General features: G+C 35.3%; 2 protein-coding genes across 2 annotated transcripts; one reads left to right on the top strand and one right to left on the bottom strand.

Moving 5' to 3' along the window:
• Nucleotides 1-297: 297 nt before the first annotated feature.
• Nucleotides 298-2,960, bottom strand: LOC18597766 (actin). Its single transcript, XM_007026973.3, has 5 exons — nucleotides 2,791-2,960; nucleotides 2,110-2,180; nucleotides 1,594-1,987; nucleotides 723-1,336; nucleotides 298-628 (listed from the first exon to the last, which is right to left on the bottom strand). The coding sequence occupies exons 2-5, from the start codon at nucleotides 2,167-2,169 to the stop codon at nucleotides 563-565; spliced, it is 1,134 nt and encodes a 377-aa protein (XP_007027035.1). The 5' UTR covers nucleotides 2,170-2,180; nucleotides 2,791-2,960; the 3' UTR covers nucleotides 298-562.
• Nucleotides 2,961-10,735: 7,775 nt separating this feature from the next.
• On the top strand, nucleotides 10,736-11,822 carry LOC18597768 (cyclin-dependent kinase inhibitor SMR3-like protein). Its single transcript, XM_007026975.3, has one exon. It carries the CDS (start codon nucleotides 11,147-11,149, stop codon nucleotides 11,669-11,671), a length of 525 nt encoding a protein of 174 aa, XP_007027037.3. The 5' UTR covers nucleotides 10,736-11,146; the 3' UTR covers nucleotides 11,672-11,822.
• The last annotated feature ends 951 nt before the right edge of the window (nucleotides 11,823-12,773 follow it).

The raw sequence follows: 12,773 nt of genomic DNA on the forward strand, positions 1-12,773 counted from the left end.
GCTTATTGGCTTAGAGCCAATTACTACAAATTTTAACCTAGTAGACTTAATACATCTAATTGAACACTTTACATGTCATTACTAAGATGTTAAGGACAATCACAACTCCAGAGATGTTAAGATTTTTAATTCTTGTTGCATTTCACAAGTTACTCCTTTCTCTCATGCATGACAACACAAATAGAGCCAAATGTGCTGGATATGTTTTCACAATTTGCTGAAATTGTTTCATTCTATGGAAAAATTTATCATTAATTCATTCATAAAATTGGTGGTAGCTAACCAATAACATAGAGATTCAAAGAAAGAAAACAGATTAACATGAATTAACATGCTAACAACAAGTTTGTTGGGCAATTGTCCCTCACTAGGAAAAGAGAAAATGATAACTGAAAATATTCCAACAATCATCCATCCTTTCAAGGTTATTGTTCAAACAGGGAAGTGATGGGACAAGAAAAACAGATGATGAAACCAAAATATGAAAATGCAAGAAGCATTTTTACTCCCTATAACAGAGCAGAGAAAATGATAATATGAATTTTCTTTTCCTTGCTCGTGCTCAAAAACATTTCCTGTGCACAATTGAAGGCCCAGATTCATCATATTCAGCTTTGGCAATCCACATCTGCACTCGAGGGAAAACGTAGGGTTCCATGTTAGAAACTTTTCAGAAAGCGCTTTGATAAAAACATTTGATGGTAATTGCATAATTAACTTACCTGTTGGAAAGTGCTGAGGGATGCCAATATGGAACCTCCGATCCACACACTATACTTCCTCTCAGGAGGAGCAACCACCTTAATCTTCATGCTGCTAGGAGCCAAAGCTGTGATCTCTTTGCTCATTCTATCAGCAATACCGGGGAACATGGTGGTACCACCACTAAGCACGATATTGCCATACAAATCCTTTCTGATATCGACATCACACTTCATTATGGAGTTGTAAGTTGTTTCATGGATACCAGCAGCTTCCATCCCAATCATGGATGGCTGGAAAAGGACTTCTGGGCACCGGAATCGCTCAGCCCCGATGGTGATCACCTGACCATCAGGCAACTCATAGCTCTTCTCGACAGAAGAACTGGTCTTGGCAGTTTCTAGTTCTTGTTCATAGTCAAGGGCAATGTAAGCCAACTTTTCTTTCATGTCCCTCACAATTTCCCGTTCAGCTGTGGTGGTGAATGAGTAACCACGCTCAGTTAAAATCTTCATCAGGGCATCAGTGAGGTCACGACCAGCAAGATCAAGACGCAAGATTGCGTGTGGAAGAGCATATCCCTCGTAAATAGGGACTGTGTGGCTGACACCATCTCCAGAATCAAGCACAATACCTGCAACAAACACACAGCACAAAGATCTCACATAACTCCGCATTACCATAGTGAACTGAAAGCATAACTAAATAGTCACAAAAAACACGCAAAGAAAAATGAAACTGAGAATGTCAAAGATCTTTCATCACTGAAGTCATTGTTGGTTGGCTAAGTCAGGTGATCTTCCCTCCGAGAGATCCCAAAACAAGGCATTGACACAAAATATTGGGAAACCAATTAAAACATATCATAGTTTAGACAAAATGAATGCTTACCAGTTGTTCGACCACTAGCATAAAGGGAAAGAACAGCCTGAATGGCAACATACATAGCAGGTGCATTGAAGGTTTCAAACATGATTTGAGTCATCTTCTCACGGTTGGCCTTTGGGTTGAGAGGGGCTTCAGTGAGGAGAACTGGGTGCTCCTCTGGAGCAACACGAAGTTCATTGTAAAAGGTATGATGCCAAATTTTCTCCATGTCATCCCAATTGCTGACAATGCCATGCTCAATTGGGTACTTCAAAGTCAAAATACCACGCTTAGATTGAGCCTCATCCCCAACATATGCATCTTTCTGTCCCATGCCAACCATCACTCCGGTATGACGCGGGCGACCAACAATGCTAGGAAACACCGCCCTTGGAGCATCGTCCCCAGCAAATCCAGCCTAAGCAACAATTTTAAAAACATATTTAAAAAACAGGTGTAAATTATATTATATAAACAAAAAAGGGAGGTACATTAGCTTATAGAAACAGCATTTAAATGATAAGGATTCCGGTCTAGTACCTTAACCATTCCAGTTCCATTATCGCAGACAAGGGGCTGAATGTCCTCACCATCGGCCATCTTCTAGACTTCTACAGCCAGAAAGAGAAGCAATATCATAACATCAGCATAGTTACCGGTCAGAATAACAGCAATCCTAGCTTCATATCGATTCTTCTAAAACAGAAATCATATCCAACAGTACCATACATTGGTCCGAAACAAACTTCTTAACAGCTCAATCACTAATACCCTCACATCTTGCAACCCAACCAACATTGCCATTTGGAAACTAAAAATGGATGAGACCCCAAAGGCAGAAGAACCAAACAAAAAGGAAAGAGAACAGTTTAATGTACAAAGACATCAATGTCAGCAAGTACCAATTACATTTTGAATTTAATATAATGTACAAAACGAAAAGCCCAAAAGAATTAACGCATTGCTTAACAATCTAATAGATCCACACAGTTTGAAAGGAACCCGAAATCGAAATTCAAATTTTCCCAACACGGTTTAAGAAAACATGAACAGAAACATGATTTAACAGAAGAAAACGACAGATCAAGAAAACATTGTCAGAGATCGAAGTGACAAGCTCCGAAAGAAGAACATTACCCAATGTGGGGAACAACAAATCTATAAATACTAATCAAGCAAACAAGAAAAGAAACAAACAAGATCGAAAAAAAAAAAAAGAACCTAAAAACGATCGAAGATTATCGTAAAGGTTTCCGAGATTTCGCGTTCTTTGAGGTTGTCTTCTCAGCTGCTGTACCCGCCTTTAGAGCCTCAAGTTGTTTCAAAATAACATGAAAGAAATAAGCAAAAAAACGGACAAAGTGGGTTTGTTTTGTCGACAAAAATAAAAAGAATTATTAAAAGTTTTCAAAAAATCAAAATGAAACTCTGCCACAGTCGAAATGAAATGCGAATTAAATGGCAATAAATTCGGTATCGCACGAATTTCAGACCATTTGTTTTGTTCTGCTTTTTCTTGGTTATATATAGGTTTATAGGATCTAAAGGTCCAGATGAGGGGGCTTAGTCTGATCTGGCGGTTGTGGAAGATCCAGCTGTCGGTTATTTATTTTGAATTGTTGGGGTGACGGTTTTGCCATTATTATTTATCGGTATTCACTGATGGGGCCACTCACCACGTGGAATGATTTAGGTTTGGTGTGTGCCGGTGCCTCCGTACCATCGAGCTGCATCTAACAAATCAGATGGAGTACATTAAAAGTCTATAATAATAATTAGAGTAATTTTTTATTTACATTTTTTGTGGTTTTGTTTTTTTTACCTAATATTTTGTGGTTTAGTTTATTTTAATTAGCATTGCATTTATATATATTTTTTAATTATTTTATGAATAATGTTTACTCTTACAAAGAGTTAAATCGTTAATTTTATTTATTAAAATTATGAAAATACCTTTAAAATTAACAAATGAACTAATTTTGAACTAAAAATATTTTGATAATTTTACTAAATCAAATTATCAGTTTAACCTATTGTAGTTATTCACATGATAAAAAAAATTCAGAAAGTGCTAATTAAAAAATAAATTTTTTCTTATTAAACTTTTGGGTTATCTTTTTTTTTTTTAATTAGGATATCTTATAAGTTTTTTGTTTAAGTTTGTTCCTAAATTCAAGTTCATCTTCAAACTAATTTATCTAAAGGACTTGGGTTTTCTTTTTAGTATGCAATAATAAGATTCATCTCTTTCCAATTATTTGTTACATCATGACACTTTAAAATTCTTTGCTTCAATTTTAGAGTTTTGAGTTAGAACTTAGCCTTTACAAAATTCCTCTTTTATATCAATTATTGGTTGAGACACAAAAAATCAGTGATAGTACATCTTATTTTATAAAGTGATCAATTGCATAGTTCAATTACACAATGTACTAAGTTTAAATCTTTTTCCTTTTTTTCTATAAAAAAATCTTTTCTTTTTGTTCAAAGATGTTAGCCAGATTTGTACTTATATAGCACGTTTGGTTCGCAGAATAGATAGAAATGAAATAGAATAATTATTACGTAAGAATAGAATGAGGTGAGAATATAATAGAATAAGTATTATATAGTTTAGTATAATGAATGGAATAGATTATGAATAATTATTATGACTTATTACAGTATTTGACTGGTAACAATAGTTTTGAAATAGGAAAGGAATAGAAAATAAAAAGATAAAAATATCATTTATTATATTTAATTATTTTTATTTTATTTTTAAATATTAATAATTTATAATTAATTAAAATATTAATAATTTATAATTTAAATATCAATATTTTAATATAATTTAATTACTAATATTTTAATTAATAATATTTTAATTAATAATATTTTATTTATAATTTAATATTATTATTATTAAAATATTAATAATTTTTATTTTTTATATTCATTACAAATTTAATATATTAATAATTTAATAAATAAAACATTAATAGTTTAAAATATTAATATTTAATATTTTAATCATATTAATATTAATAATGTTTAAATTATATATAAAATATTTAATATTTTAAATTTTATAAATAATTTATTCTTTTTATTCTATTTTTTTCCTTATTCTTTTTTTTCTTTTTCATGGGCCGATCGCCAGAAAGGCGACCGGTGTAACAAAACACCGATCTGGAGCACCATGTGGCCGGATCTGGTCACTACAGCGCCAGATCAGTGCTTCCCCGCGGCTGGATTTGGCCGTGGAGTGCCAGATCCAACCGTGGGATCTGGTCGAGAAGCACCAGATCTGGTCGGGAAGCACCAGATCCGGTGCTTCCCATTGCCAGATTTGGCCGTTGAGTGTCAGATCTGGCTGAATCTCCGTTTGAATCTTGTCCGACCATATTCAGTTATAAAACCGTCGTCACAGCCGCTTCCGTCGTCGTCGCCGTCGTAGTCACCGCCGCTTCCGTTGCCGTTGTCGTCGCCACTAACATCATCTCCGACGTTGATGCCACTTAGAGAGAGAATGAGAGAGGAAAGAACATGAGAAGAGAGAGACAGAATAAGGGAAAATGAGAAATATATATATATATATATATATAGGTCTAGGGTTGTAATATTTTTAAATGATAAGGGGCATTTTAGTCTTATCATAATTCAGAGTTATTTTCATGGTCACGGAATAGCAAAAACTATGGGAAACCTCGGGGTTTAACTATGCCTGAGTTTTACCCCTTTTGAGAAAATAGCAATTACTAGATAATAGCTATTCTTTGTGATATTGCCATACCAAACGGAGGTAAGCTATTCCCTTGGGAATAGACAGGGAATAGCTTAGTTATTTCCTGTACCAAACGTGCAGATAGAGTATTATTTAAAGCAATTTAATTTTGGGTTTTACTAGGATAATCTTTAAAGTTATTATATTAAATAATAGTAACCCTTAGTTAACTTTAAAAAATATCTTTACAATACTTGATAATTGAACTTTTTAATTTTCATGTAGTATTCATGCTTCGGGGGAGATTAATAGAATAAAAATTCTTTGTCTTTCATTTAGTATCCCTTTTATAATTTTGCATGTCTAATAAATTTCATATATTAAGATTACTTTTACCATTAAGTTATTTATTTCTATGATTAGAGTTCGAGAATCAAAATTTACGGTTTAAAGTTAAAAGATTAAAGTTTTTTATTGACAAAATACGACCGGACGAATATCACAAAATTAATCTAATATCAAATAAAAATAGGGAATTTTTATTCAAATTAAGGAAGGGGGCAATATTACCCTATCCTCTCACCTACCAAGTTAATAATCATAATCAGGCAGAGCTGCTAACTACTAAGCTTTAAAGGAGGGGGGATACTGCCTGTCAGGTGTCAAGCTCGAGTAAATACTTTGCACATTGTTTTCCCAATTCCCACTATGTTTCTTACTTGGATATATAACAATTTCTAATAATTTTTTTGGGACTTGGGAGCATATGGGAATGGGATGATATCTTTGTATGATTGTGGTCTGGAAATTTCTCTTCTATCAAAATTCAAACACCCTTTTACTACTACTTTTGCATGCCTCAACACTTTATGCATGGGAAAAGGAACTTTTAAAAGGGGGTCTTACTATTCGATAATGCCTTTTTCTTTATTTAATTAAACTGTTTCTTCTCACTTTCTTGACTTAATTTTGAGCCAGGACTAATAATTGAACTGCATAATGTTCAGGCAAAGCTGATGTTAAAGTAATAAATTTAGATAGAATTCTGCAAAAGGATTTTTCTGTGATATGAGGAGAAACAGTACTGTTGCAAACAAGTGGAACAAGATGCGTTAAAGAAGCGATGAAGAAGAAGATCGGACGGAATGTGAGAAAATTAGGGAATACTACTTGGATCTTAGATCTCAGCTTAATTAGAGAGTGATAATAACAATTAGATGAAATCTGAATTAATGTTACTAAGAGAAAATGCAAGCAAACTAGAATCAAAATTCAAGGTACGTACTATGTACGCAGTAACCTCAGCACAAGGAGTTTGAATATGAGGAGTGTGATATAATGATGAAAACTATTCTTGGTAGCCCATTTAATACTACCGTACATTGGCTTAAACTCTTAGACAGTAAGACAGAGTGGTTTTTGTCTTGAAATGGCTAATATCAAAGCCTTCCAAGCTAGGAACTCTGGACTCTAAGCATAGTTCTATTGCAGTTTCTAGTTTCTAGTTTCGATTTCGTACAAACCTTGGGACAGTTGTTATACCAGGTTTTGACCCAAGACAGAGTCGATCAAGTAGGAGAAATTATAGCTATCGTAGAATCCAATGTTGAATTGTTTTCCTGACTTTGAGTCGAACCGATCTGTTAGTTTCTGTTCCCACGGCATGGCCAGTTTCAGCTCCGTGATCTCCATGATCAAGTGTTCAAGTCAACCAAGCTGAAGCTTTTCAAGGTGACCCACACGGAGAAATGGAAAATTGAGGAATGCCCCACCATTATGGTTTCTGACTTTTAGACGAGGATGTGACTTGATACCCAAAAGAAAGAAATTGTTTTCAAGATGAAAAAAAGAAAGGTGGGGTGATAGAAAGTGATCAAAATCTTCTTAGAACTGTAAATCATGATGATGCAAGGTTGCCTAACAGGTTACATGGGTGTGTGGGAATCCTGACATGCGGATGCCTGAGTCGCTGGCAAGAGACACAACATAGTGGACAACATGACTTTTGTGTACCCAAAAGAAAAGTTCTGAACAACAAAACCCAACTGGCAATTGGCTAAGGCATCTTCCAAAAGTAAGGGAATCTATGCACCAGACAGCAGAGTATCTGGACCCAGATCCCCATCAGATATACATACTAATCTACTTCATATGTACATACTGTGTTTACACAAATTGCATGGAACAGTCTCAAATGATGAGGGGAAGATCTTTGAAGGGTTGTTGTGATGCAAGCTGTGAGATCTACACATCTTGCTTGAAACCAAGCCAGAAGCTGCAAATCTTGTTTCTGTCCATATTGTTGTTTGATTGAAGTACTCTGGTAAAAACCATATATTCTGTACGATATTCCTTCAACTTCAAAAATCAAAAACTTGTCCTTGCTGTGTAAATGGAGAAGGCAACAGCTTTTATACTCTTTTCATCCGAAAACTTACTGTTTACAGCGCTCTATGGTGTCACCTTACCAAGGACATATTTACTGTTCTGAAGCAGGCATCCTTTGATGGCGACATTGTGTGGGGAATAGCTGTGTAATAACAATCACCCTGCTGAAGCCTAAAAGAACTATCTTTCAGCTTCGTAATAATACTAATGTTACCATGGTATTTGGGGGTTAAATGTTTGGTTAATTAATCTCCCTTAGCTATCATTCTTTAGGTGTCCTAGACCCTATTATCTTCCCATGTTCCTTGTCTCCTACAGGACTTCCATTTCCTGGATTGATCAAGCAGTGTCTTATGTGAGAAAGTGACCAGCAGTAAGAAGTTTCATGTGAGGTGTCCCCTGCATAATTTTTTTTTGTCCCATGCATCAGTTAAATCCACACTGACTGATGGTTTGCTAGAAGTAATGGTTTGAGGAGTTTGTGCCAGTAATAGGCTTTTCTTTCTTTTCTTTTTGGACCTTTCAAATGCAAAAGAATCTCACATGCAGACATATATACATAACTTTATAATCTTTAAACTAAACTACCCAATGTTTGTAATTCGAAATTGAGTTCATGATGATACGATTGGTAGCAGAATTTGCTTCAAGCAACTCTCTTGCAGACAATGAATTAGTGCCTCTGACCATCTCGAATAAGCTTTGCTTCCCTAGGTGTACTTGACAGCACTTTTCCTTGATCTAATCTCTTCCACCACAAACGCCAACCTTTCTCTTTCCTTTTTCCCCTAAAACACAAGCATAAAGATTCAATAAAATAAAGCATCCACATGCAAACCCAAAAAAATTTTAATGTTCTGATTTGCTGTGGGGTGGTCCAAAAATATAGATAGTTGGATCTTGGGTGCCAAATGGCAGCCTTATTGGAAAGGGGATATTATGAAAGTAAAACCAACTTGAAATGGAGATTTGTGGGGTTGGATTGGAAAATAAAAAGCAGGGGGAGTTGAATTTGAGAGAAAGAGGTAGAGATGATTGTGAGGCATGGAACATGCATGATGGTTGGCAATGGGGGCAATATCATGATCCATGTGCTTGACAAGCAATTATTCTGCATCAGGGAGTGCGTGCTTCAACAGTTTCTTCCCTCGTTATCCTGCTAAAACAGGCATTATTAAACTAGTTTTAACATGTACTTAAATCCCCTAAACCCCAAAAGTTCCAACCTCCAGGATTCACCTCCCTTTTGAATGGACCCTTCACCCACCCTCCAATCACGTAACAAGTGAAACCCATTTGCTGCAATGCTGGCATAATTTGACTGGAGAAGTATTGTTACATCAAGAAAGTGAGAGTGGGGATGGTAGGCTTTCTGAAAAAGCTGGCATGTCAAACAATCTGATGATGAAAACCATGCACCCCAAGGGCGGTCCCCTGCTTTGCACTCAAAGCATGGGATAAGCTTCCATGTTCTTCTCTTCAATTTATCATCTCCAAACAGTGTTGAGATTATGATCCATTTACTTATCCTTTTAGCTTTGTTGGGTTTGAAACAATTTGTTCACATTAAATTGATGATAACAGATATGGGGCTGGTGATAGTCGTTAGTTGAGAATGGAAGCTTACCAAATCTCAACTCCTGCCATTTTCAGGGGAGGAATCCAAAGTTACTGATCCCCAAAGACTGCGTATCAGTTACTCCACTGCAAGAAAAATTATGGAAAGCGACCTCGTTGGCAAAGCAGAGCATCCAATACATAGCACAAATCTATCATCTATGTCTCACTGCCCAAAAAGCAAAACAAATTCATTCATTACTGCCACTCATTAACAAGCAGCATCATTCAGCTAGTGAATTTTTATTTTGGGTTTTATATTTGCCCTCCAAATTTTCTGTTTTTCAATCTTTTTTGAAGAAACTGACTGTTGACAATTAGTTGCTTTCTACTACAATATTGAAATAATAAATGCAACTAATAGAGGTACCAATAATTTAGCTTTTAAACATTGTGGTGCCATCCCATTTTGATTTTTGGTGATGGTACATAATGATGTAACACTCTCCTGGGCTAAGCTACAAGAGAAAAAGGAAAATTTAAACCACCCAAAAAGGCCTATTTGGGTAGCATTTATAGTGCAAATATTAGATGGGGGCTAAATTTTGTTGATCTTTTAGCAAAAACAAGTAAGTACTGCAAAGAGTTAGCTGAATCAGTTAATTAGAAGATATACCATTTCTGTTAACTGAGCTGTTTGCTTTGAAAACCCCTGAAAAACTATCAGAATTCAAGTGCTCAGCATAGAGTTCTTTGTACCAAAAAAGGGAAAAAGGAAAAACAAAAGCCTTCCCCTTACCTAGTGCCTAAATCAAGCAAAAGTAAATGCATTGTGCCTAGCCAAACCCCTTAAACAAAGCAAATTAATATCAAAATTTGCATAGAATTCCCTCGGGGGGGGTGTTGGGGCGGGGCGGGAAGGAAGTGGGGAGTTGGTGAAGGAAATCCCGTGTATTAAGTTTTTTTGGTTTGACTGAAATGTGAGAACTATATTCAACATAGTTTCATACCACACGAGTGGTGAAGAAGTTGATCCATACATTGGACAAAGAATACAATCGATCAACCTATGATTCCAAAGATATGAATTTTGACAATGATTTCATGTGGGAAATGATGTTAAAAACAATATAAAAAACACAAAGTTGGGTAATAAGAAAAAACAAAGTCAAAGTTAGTTGATCTCTTGCTTGCAAGATAAACAAAGCATCTGCTGTAAGTTCCGTGATAATATCATGAGATGGGGTTGATGATCATGTCAAAGACACCCCCTCCCTCCCAAATGGTCCCCAATGCATAGCAAACCACGTGCATAGATGCATCAAAGTTCGTAGAAACCATCAACAATATATATATATATATATATATATATATATATATATATATATATAAAGAGAGAGAGAGAGAGAGAGAGAGAGAGAGAGAGAGAGAGAGAGAGAGATCGAAAAGTAAGTGCCAAAACAAAGATATTATAGTTCTAAAATTCTTTTACTTGAGAGAGAGAGAGAGAGAGAGAGAGAGAGAGAGAGAGAGAGGGTAGTTGGTGAATGCGGAGGCTTTCAAAGCAACCTCTTGGGGCGAAGGATCCGATGCACACAAAACTAAAAACTCTATCTATCTCTCTCTTTATAAGCTGTCTGCTGAAACTGATTCCTCCTATTTTTCTCTTACTCTCACCAAAAGTGTAGAAAAAAGCCTCGAAGAAAATCTAAAATAATATGCAAACAGAGAGAGAAATCGAGTAAAGAAACAAGGAAAAAAGATGGTGATTTGATGATTATATTCCATTCTGTTTAGGATCTCTATATCAAACATCTTTTCCCTTCTTATAGTTTCGCCTTGCTTTGTCTCTTAGCAGCTCCTCCTCTCCCTCTCTCTCTCTCTCTCATTCCCTTCTCAATATTCTCCTGGCAAGTTTGATCTTAAATGTACGCAGAATTCAGCCAGGTTTCCGTTCTTAGCATGTCGAATTCAGAGGTCTTCCTGGTTAAAGATGATGGAGAAGGGATGGAACTAGGTATCGTGAAACGACCCGCATTGGAGTTTCGAGAGGAGTGTGCTCAGGCTACAGCTTCTTCACATAATCCTGATAAGGAACCACAAGTTGATGAAGAGAAAAAAGGAGGAGAACCCAGCGTTACAGCTTCTACGGAAAGCGAACAGAAGAAGCCATGTTTAGGAGAATTCAAGGCAATAGATGACGACGATGGGTTCAAAACTCCTACATCTTTGGATCACAAAATCCCAGTGATCAAACAATGCCCACCTGCACCGAGAAAACCCAAGCCGGCGCCACTCCCATCAAATAAAAGAAAAGCATCGTCATCGCCAATTACACGCAGGAATCTGCAACTCGATCTTTCACTAGAGATCGAGTCCTTGTTTCCCAGGCCTCTTCTTGCTGATCTACACCGCAAGGTCAAGAAAGCTCGAAACGAAGACAACCAGTGATTTTTACCAACTTATTTTTAGTAGAATAATAATATCTACTCAAATTAGGTGAGAATTATGTAAAATGAGAATCTATTTTGTTCATATGAGAATTGGTGCAGTGCTGGATATAAAAAATCCCATTACAGATATATGCATTTCTTCTTTATCATTTTCTCTTTCTTGGGTTCCTTACTTTCCCGGATCATGATCCTCATTCATGGTGGAATTGGTCTAAGAAACTTATGAGAATGCTGCTGTAAAGTTAATGTGCAGCAAAAGATGAGATAAGCAAGTACAGACCAAGAAAAAACATAAAGAGAAAAGATGTGTAGAAGAGTTCCAACTTTATCGCACCCCAGCTTCTTTTGTACTCAAGGTGTTATACTCCTTTAAAGAAGAGCTGGAATTTATTTCTAGACTTGGAATAAAACAGAAGTTGCTATCTTTGGTATCAAGCTTCTGATTTAGTTTAATCTTCTTCCTCTTTTTAATCAATATATTATTCTTCATTTTGATTTCTCTTTGGACTCTCTCAAGAACAATGGAAATCATGTCTTTTTAAATTGGAGATTAAAACAAAAAAGTTTGATGATTGTGTACTCTTTGATTATATTTGAGGGTCTTGGATAAAAAATAATATACATCCAAAGTCCCTTTTTTTAATGAAAATACTTTAAGAAAAGTTAGTCTAAAATCCTTAGATTTTTTTTATGATGAAAATATTATATAGTCGTATTCTTATATATTAGTGTATGTGTGTCATGGGTCATTACCCTCTTTTCAAAAGATTAATATGATAGAGTGTACAGCACTTCTAACTATGTATCAGATGTGAGATTAAAATAATTTATTTATTTATTTTTTTGAAATTTTTAGGATGACATATGTATGTATGTGAAAGTATCGTATTATCATTTGTATGGCAACTTTTGCATTATTATTTTTTTTTCAATTAAGGAAAATGGTGTTCATAAAATTTCAAACTCAGTTGTTTTTATAAGATTTTAAATTACAAGATTACGTTTCTTTTTTTTTTTTATTTTGTAATGTTTATTTATTATTTTAAACACATTCCGATATTTTACTATAAAATAGAAATACCTAGAATTAAGTTATTAAG

Source organism: Theobroma cacao, chromosome 5, assembly GCF_053813885.1.
Source record: "Theobroma cacao isolate CCN51 chromosome 5, ASM5381388v1, whole genome shotgun sequence".
Classification (NCBI taxonomy): Eukaryota; Viridiplantae; Streptophyta; class Magnoliopsida; order Malvales; family Malvaceae; genus Theobroma; species Theobroma cacao.